This window comes from Pteropus alecto, unplaced genomic scaffold (genome assembly GCF_000325575.1).
Source record: "Pteropus alecto unplaced genomic scaffold, ASM32557v1 scaffold194, whole genome shotgun sequence".
Lineage (NCBI taxonomy): Eukaryota > Metazoa > Chordata > Mammalia > Chiroptera > Pteropodidae > Pteropus > Pteropus alecto.
The window spans coordinates 268,744-277,382 of record NW_006436281.1 but is presented as its reverse complement, the minus strand read 5'-3'; the positions used below and the strand labels follow the sequence as shown (position 1 = coordinate 277,382).

General features: G+C 54.1%; 1 protein-coding gene across 4 annotated transcripts in view; it reads left to right on the top strand.

Moving 5' to 3' along the window:
* The first annotated feature begins 4,294 nt into the window (after positions 1 to 4,294).
* The window catches only part of KCNN4 (potassium calcium-activated channel subfamily N member 4), a 14,489-nt gene continuing 10,144 nt past the window's right edge, over positions 4,295 to 8,639 (top strand). Inside the window, exon 1 of one of the 4 annotated variants that reach the window (XM_015589319.2) lies at positions 4,295 to 6,925. In XM_015589319.2, the coding sequence (XP_015444805.1) occupies positions 6,692 to 6,925 (234 nt within the window). In that variant the 5' untranslated portion in view covers positions 4,295 to 6,691. The remainder of the gene's footprint in view (positions 6,926 to 8,639) is intronic. The other 3 variants (XM_015589320.2, XM_015589318.2, XM_006911777.3) reach the window with 3 other exon arrangements.

Sequence of the window (8,639 nt, the reverse complement as noted above, 5' to 3'; positions counted from 1 at the left end):
TGGGTTAGGAGGAGTGAAGTTCCTTATGAGTGAGGATAGTGGTTTCCTCTGGTGGCTGGGAAGGGGGCTGTGGTCCTAGAGGACCCAGGAAGTCCTAGAGGACCTAGAGGTCCCAGGGAGATTTTGGGGTGTGCTCTATTCCCCCTGAGGGGGGTGCTGATTTCATGGGGGTTTGCTATGTAATTATGCATCAAAAATGTACCTCTAAATTTTATGCACTTTCTGTATGAATGGTGTTTCATACAAAAAATAATAATAATGATGTCGCTAACAGCAAAGTCAAGGCTGGAGCCCAGGTCTTTGGACTTCCATATTGTGGCTTTTTCATCCTTGGTGACAGAGGTCAGGATACTGGCTATATCTGGTGTACCAATAAGGAGAGGGTACCAGAGACCCTGTTGTGACAATGGAAACCCTCCACAACTTGATCGAGGTGGCAGTCATACACGTGTACACACAGGTAGAACTGCACCGATCTGTGCACTTAAGATTTGTGAACTTTGCAATGTGTCATACCTCAACAAAAAGAAACAAAATTAAAAATACAACATGTAATTAAATGATATCATGTCTGGGATTTGCATTAAAATAACAGAGGAAGTGAGGAAGTGGGTGGAGGTGTAGATGAAATGCAATTAACTGTGAGTTGGCACCTGGTAAACGGGTACTCTTCTGTTCGCTTCTGTATTTTAAAGTTTTCCATGATAAAAAGGACAGCTAGCTAACTAGATAGATAGAACAAAAACCCGTTGAATTCACAGAGATCCAGGCACTCCCTCCCTTCAGGACTCCGATGCCTACCTTCTCTAGGTGATCCAGATGCTCCAGGACCTGGGCCATATACACGACGGTGCCCTTTTTAAAGACTCCTCTGCCCTCCCCAGCTTAATGGAAGTGGGAACCCAGGTCAGCACCAAGGACAGATCCAAAGCATTGGGTCTCAGAACCACAGACAGCAACTCAATTGGGGGACAAAAGATAGGGAAATACGGAAGTGACACCCTTCCCACCTCCAGGACAGTGTAGAATTGAAGGCGAGCCCATCAGAAGCACAGAACCATCAGAACAAGTGCATTCTTTCACTAAATATCCATCGAGCATCTCCTAAAAGCAGGCACTGTTCTGAACACTGGAATGGCAAGATCTCTGTTCTAATCAATCAGAAGAATAAGAGGGCAGAGTCATTTAGATAGTTCTAAGTGCCATGATAAAGACAAACAATGAAATGGGATACAGGGTTATTTATGGAGCCAGAGGGGCCTATTTTTGGAGAGGAGGTCGGGAAGAGACTATATTGAGCAGAGAAGTGGATGAAGTGAGGGAGTGATTCACGAGGAGACTGGAGGTGAAGGGAAAAGCGGGTGCCACGGCCCTGAGGCAGGAAAGAGCTTGGCACGTTTGAGGATAAGCAAGAAGCTCAGTGCCATGGAGCAGAGCGAATGGAGGAAAAAGTTGCAGGAGAGGTTTGGGCACGGTTGCAGTATACACACAGAAAGAGACAGAGAAGGAGAGACAGGAAAATGTGAAAGACAAGGGGAGACCGAAAAAGTCAAGAATCAGAGGCAAAAAGATGAAGCAAAATGATACTAGCTGCAAGCCAGAGAGTGCAATTTCTATCATCTATTCCATGACCTATTTCTATATGTTCTTATTCATATACAAATGCTTTTGTTATGGAAAACTTCAAACACAAAAGTGAACAGAAGAGTATAATGTTTATTGTTATTACTGTGAAACAAACCATTCCAAAGTTTAGTGTCTTAGAACAAAAAGTGTATTATTTGTCATGATGTTGACAGTGGATGGGGCACTTCTGCTGGTCTCTCTGAAGGTTACTCACGTGACTGTATTCAGCAGAAGCTTTGAGTTCTCTTAAGAACTGGACTTGGAACTAGGCCAGCATCATTTCTGCTATATCCTATCAGTGAGGTAAGTCACAAGCCAGCCAGCTGGAAAGAGAAGGGACGCAGAGTGGGAGAAGCCATACGCCAGCACAGAGAGCGAAGGGGTTATTGGCGGCCAGCTCGGGAGACAATGGACCTCAGTGCTTGACACGTGCCAGGTCCTGTGTTGAGGGCTCTGGACATCTCACCTAATCCTCAAGCAGCCCTATGACATAGGCATCATCATCCCCACTTTACAGGTGTCACAGTGCACCCAGCTAGGAAGAGCAGAGCTACACATACACTCAGGTCTGTCTCTGAACCAGGCTGTATGTGCATTATATCCCACACAAAAATAACATCAGTGGCCATGTCGAGGCCTGAACCAAGGTCTCTAGTCTCCCAGACTGAGAGAGAGCTAGATAATTTAATGTAATGACATAGATAACGTTTAACTGTTGGAGAACACAGAGTTACAAAGGAGAAAATAAACAAAAACAGAGAAAGAAAAAGGAGAAAGGCAAAAGGCATGTACTTGGAGACAAAGACCAGGAGACAGAAACTAAGAAGGCCAGTGAGATAAGAACTGGACCTGGAACTTGGCCAGCATCATTTCTGCTGCATCCTATTGGTCAGAAGGACTCACGGAGCCACAACAAAAATGAGAGAGAGATAGACTGAACCGCGAGACTCCCTTTAGCCTGGAAGCTCCATGAGAAAAGGGGTTTTGTCTGTTTTGTTATTACTATACCCTCAATGCTTAGAACAGTACCTGGCACTCAGTAGGTGCTCTATATATGCTGACAGGAAACTAGGCTAGACAAGGAGGGCCTGCAGTTCCCAAAGACACCACTAAGTGGCAGTATCCTGATGCCCTGAAGCCACCTAATGCCTAAATCCAGAAGACTGCGGGGAGGATTTGCCGCCACAGGCCTCTGACTTTCAGGATGTCATGCCCCCCTCCCCCAGGCTTAGCCCCACCTTCCCCTCCAGGAGCCCTGGGCGACGAGTGACCTTTCCGCCTGAGACACCCTCTTTTTCACTCCTCTCTGCCACCCTGCCCAGTTAAACAACCCTTTGTTCTTAGCCCCTTCCGGCTGGGCCCCAAGGCACCTGGATCCTTTCCAGGCCCGGAGATGGGGTTGGGACAAAGGTGGGGCAGCTGGGACGAGGCCAAGGAAAAGTTCCAAGGCCTTCGGAATCAGTTTTTCTGGTCTTCCTGGACCAGGAGTCAGGGCCTCTAGCCCCTCCTCCACCAGAACCAGAAGTCCCGGCCCCCCGGCCCCTCCTCCCTCAAGCCAGGAGTCTGGTCACCCAGTCCCTCCTCCCTCCAGACCCAGGAGTCCAGGCCCCCAGCCCCCAGCTCCCTCAGACCCAGAAGTCCGGGACCCCAGTCCCCTCCTCCCTCAAACCAAGAGTCAGGCCCGGCCCCCTCCTCCCTCAAACCCAGAAGTCCTGGCCCCCAGAGTCCACACCCCCAGTCCGCTCCTCCCCTCAAAGTCCGATGCAGTGGCCCTGAGCCCCCTCCTCTCTGGACTAACCTAGGCATCGAAGTCCTGGTGTCCCGCCTCCCTCTCTCTCACAGAGACCCCTCTCTCCCTCCACTCCCCTCTCCAGGATCGAGACTAAGGCTGAGTCACAGGAAGCTCTGGGGCCTTGAGTCACCCCCACCGCCCAGCTCAGCCCCTCCCTGGGCTGGAGGGAGCTGGCTCTGCAGCCATGTGTCCTACCAACTGACCCCACGGCCCCGGACTTCAGTTTGGAGGCAGGTGTCCTCATCGCTGGGAGCCCACCCTGGCACCTCCCATGTCCGGCTTATGCTCTGTTTTTCTATTTTAGTTGTGGTCTCTTTGAAGACAAAATTTCTCTGCTCTAACTTCCATGTCTTGCTTCTGGCTTCTGCTTCCTCTTCATGTTTTGATCTCTTCTATCTCTTTGAATTTTTAAAAAAATCCTCCTTCTCTCTCTCTCTTCCTTCTCTGTCTCGCTCTCTCTCCCTCCCCTCTGGCTGCACCACTCAAGGTCTCTCTGCCTCTGTCTCTCTGTGTGTGTCAGTTTTCACGGTGCCTGCACTCCAGGGCACAGCTGTCAGGGGGCCGGAGCTGGAGGTCTGTTCCATGGCCTCTGGCGCTCTCGGGGGGGGCCACGGGCTCTGTGTCTCTGGCCCTTGGCCCCTACGTGGGGCTGGGTGGCACTGCAAGGGGCAAGGCTGTCCCCAGTTGTGCCAATGACCAGGAGACAGAAACTGAGGCAGAGACAAGTACGGAGAGGCCTAGAGAGACATAGACAGAAAATGAGACAGAAAAGACACAGATGACGATGAACACAGAGGAACACAGAGGCAGAGAGGCAGCGACAGAGAGAGGATGAAACAGAAAAACAGAGAGGGACACGAAGTTGGAGACGGAGACAGAGAGACCAAGAGAGACATAGAGACACAGGGGCCCAGGGAGGCAGAGGCAGAGAGCGAGCCAGAGAGAGAAAGGAAACAGACAAACGGGCACAGAGAGCCAGAGATCCTTAGAGAGGGAGACAGAAGAGGTGGAAAGAGACAAAGGCAGGTAGGAGGGAAAAACAGACAGAGGAAGACAAATGGAGACAGAAAGATGGACCCAGAGGCTTCCAGAGCAGGGGAGACTAAGAGAGGAGGCCCTCAGAACCGGGAGGAGAGGCGCAGAGAGACCGGTGCCAGGCCACAGAGGCGGCGGGTGGCAGGGGTGCCAGGCGCAGCCTTGAGAGTGCCCAGCGGCAGCGTTTTCTCTGAGCGACACTCGTGTGGCGTCTGGGTGCGCCCGGATGTGCCTGTCACTCTCCTGCTGTGTCTTACCCCGCGCGGGAACCCCACGTGTGCCACGGAGCCGGGTGCCGGCGCAGGTTGTGTTTTTGTCACTGGGCGTGTCTGTGTGTGCGGTTTGGTGTCCCTGGGTGTGTCTGTGTGGGCTGTGTTGGTGTGTTGCCAGGCCTGTCTGTGCGTGTCTCATTTCCCAATAGCTGGCGGGTCCATGTTCCTGCATGGCATGTGACACGGGAGGGTAAAGGGGTGATGTCTGTGTGTTCCCCCAAGAGTGGCTGTGTCATGAGGTCGGTATGTAACGCTGTGCGAGGTCTTGTGCCACACCAGTGTGTCCTCTGTGTTGCTATAGGAGGGTTTTGATCTGCGTCTAACGGAACGGTGTCACTTCTGTGATGTGGCACGTAGTCATACCTTACACTCTGGGATCCCCGTCACCGTGCATCGCCCTGCGTTGCATTTGCTGTTGTGCGTCAGTGTGTGTTGTGTCTCTTTCTGGGCACTGTGTGTGTAGAGTCGTGTACCATTCAGTGATATGACCCTATGTCTCACGTTGAGGCGTATGTTCACGTTGGGGGCCTCTCCTTTTTCCGCCAACAACACAGCCCGGGGACCCACACTCAGAGTGTGTTGTGTTTGTGCAGTTGTGTATTACATTGTGCTGGAGGGTGTCCCCGGTGTCGTGTGGGGTGTTGTATTGGCTGTGTCAGTGGGTCACATCTGCTGTTTCATGTGGTGTTTGTCAAAGGTGGTGCTGGGAAATGTTACGTCACTGTGTTTGTGTATTTCTCTGTACGTGTCGTGTTTGTGTGGCCATGCGAGCCGGCCATGTGTGGCTGCTGCATGTGGTGCTCAGGTGTGGCTTTTCAGTGCCTTTGCATGGTGCACGTTTTACTTGTGCGCACACTGCATCTGGGCATCGGGGTCCACGTGGCCTGCGTCCCCTCCTCACCCTGCCCCCCAGGGCACCATTCTGGGCTGTGTCCTGTGCGATGTGCCAGAATGTACCATCGTGTCTTACTCTGGGCGTGCGCTGCTTGGGATTGTGTGTGTGCCGCTGCCTGTGCCCGTTCACACTGTCCTCTGACCACACCTGGAATGGCACTGTGTACCGGGGTGTGTGGTGTCAGGGTGAATCTCTGTGTGTTGTGAATTGTTCTATGAGAATGTATGTTCCAGTCACCGTGTGCATGATGTATGTCTGTGTGCATCTCTCCGTGTGCTGGGTGACTGGGGACTGCTCTGGGTGTGTCCGCGTGTGTCAGGTGTCATTCCATAGGTGTGTAATGTTTGGGACTCCGTGAGTGCTTTGTTTACGTAGATATGTTTTGTGTGGCAGTCGGGCATTGCTATGTCAAACATATTGTGTGTTTGTGGAACACAGGATGTGTTGTGCTCGTGTAGCTATGGATGTGCATCGCCCGTTGTGTGGCATCTGGGTGTGGTTGTTTGTGTCAGAGATTGTTGTGCCCGTTTTGACTGCAATATTTGTGCCTATGCGTGGGCAATATTTGGTGGCCATGTGTGCCACGAGGCACCGCCTGCCTTGCTGAGTGCCGGCGTGTGTGTCACATCATATGTGTGGTGTCTGGGTGTGGCTGTGGGTTTCAGAGCTTGTCGGGAGTTGTGAGTCACCCAGTGTAGGTTGTGTTGTGTGCCCATGTGTATTAGGTCCTGTCTCCGGCCATGCTGTGTGTGAGGGTGTCCCGTGGTGTATGGGTGTGGCTGAGGGTAGGTGTGTATTATACAATGCAGACCGTTGTGTGTGACCATTGTCAGTGTGTCTTTATCCACGTGGATGCATGCCTCTTCCTTGCTCTGCCCCAAGACACACCCCAGCCCCTCCTTAGTCTGAGAAGGGGGGGTTGGGGAGCCTCCCCTCTGCCCAGGGGCCTCCCCAGCCCCTCCCTGCCCTGCCCAGCCGTCACCACCCCCCAGAGGGCACAGGCTCTGCTGTGCCTCAAAGCAAGAGCCCCAGAGCAAGTGAGCAGAGCAGGCCAACGACCTGCAAGACACAATGGCTGCTCTTTGCGTGCTGCGAGGTGGGGAACCCTGGGCAGGAAGCTGGCTGAGCCCCAAGACCTCGGGGGCCACGGGCGGGAAGCTGGTGACGGGCCTGGGGGCCCTGCGGCAGCGAAAGCGCCTGCTGGAGCAGGAGAGGTGGCTGGCTGGCTGGGCGCTGACGCTGGCGGTCATTGGCATCGGGCTCATGGTACTGCACGCGGAGATGCTGTGGTTCGGGGGCTGCCCGGTGAGTGGGAGCTGGGGGCCGGGACTCCTGGTCCGAGGGAGGAGGGAGGAGGGCCCGGGAGAGGAGGGGCTGGGGGCCTGGACTCCAGTTCTGAGAGAGGTGGGGACTAAGGGCTAGGACTGCGACTGCTGGTTTGAGGGAGGAGGGGGCTGGGGACCAAGACTCCTGGGTAGGAGAGTGGAGGAGGCTGGGGGCTGGATTCCTGGGGGCCCTCCACCAAAGGAAGGGAAGAAGGGTCTCAGCGTCTCAGTCGTGAAGGTATTGCAATTAGACAGCTGGAGATCCAGGATCCCCAGAGGTGGGTGGGGGACTGGGAGTCAGGGACTGGGGGTCGGGAGGGTAGCTGATCAGATACTGGAGTCTCCCAAGAGCAGATTGGGGGGGGGCGGTAACCCCAGGTTCATTGAAGGGAGGGTGGGAGAGAAACTTACTTCTTCCAGTAGCCAGCGGCTCCTTGGTCTTTATCTAAACTGACGCTTACCCACTGCTTCAGTGGCGGCAAATGGCAGAGGTCAGAAGAAACTGGCTGGGGTGGGTGTGGAAAATGGAAACGTGCGCATGCACGCGCACACATACGTGTGTACTCCCTCTCTGTCTTTCTGTCTCTCTGTCTCTGTCTCTATCATTAAGAAGCTCAACTTTCCAGAACCTACACGCTGTGTAGTCTGGGAAATAATGGAGGGTAGACTTACTGTACTGTCTGTCCCTGCTTCCCAGGGGAGGATGGGGCTGAGAGCCCAGGCTCTCGGATCTGAAGAAGGTGGCTTAGAGCATCTTAGGGGGCAGAGGGGCTGACTTTGAGGACAGCGTGAGTGGAAAGAGAAAGGGCAGGTGGGGCCAGGACAAGTCTGAGCAGACTCCCGGCACATTACAGCGCTGGTCGGCGTGGTTGATGGGGCAGATGAAGGGCATGGGTCAGAATCGGTGGCTTGAGGACAACGGAATTGCTCAACAGGAAAGGAGGCGTCGAGACTTATCTGGGCTAAGGGATGTGGAATCGGGCTGCTTGGGGGCACTGATGTGAGGATTGTGTTGGGGGGATTCCTGGAGGAGGGAGGCTCAGCCTTGGATTTGGGGCTGAGAGAGGCAGGCAGCTCTGAAGTGACCAGGAGCCACACGGTGGGTCAAGGCAGGCCAGTTTCCTCTGGCCGGGGGGCCGAGGCGAGGGCAGCCGGCGCTGAGGGGGAGGGGCCCCGAAGCTTATGCCAACAGGAAGCATGGCCAGGGCCTGACCGCCGCTCCCACGCTCCAGCACCCCGCCCAGGAGGGGAGGTGAGAACATGAGAATCCTGGCAGATAGGAAGGGACAAGGGGCTCACTCCTACCTCCCCCCTCAGCCTCTCCTCTCTCATTTCTTCCTTCCCCCCACTAGGTATCAGGCTGCTGCCTCCAGCAGTAGGACTCTGGGGAAGCTGCTCTAGCTCACTGAGCCTCAGTTTCCCCATCTGTAAACTGAGGGTGAGGGTTGAAATACATGACCTTAAGGCTCCTCTTCAGCTCCCTTCCTATGACTGCCTTGATAACCCCCCTGTCCTCTCCCCACTTCCACCTTAATCTAATGAACTTATTTCACAGGGACCTAGACACCTGCTTGCCAGGGGGAGGGGCTGGAGGAGAGGCAGGTGCCAAACCCAGGAATGCAGGGGAGTGAGACAGATACCAGAGGGGGAGCAGGAAAAGTAGAGACCACCAGAGAAGTGGACTGCAGCGGGGG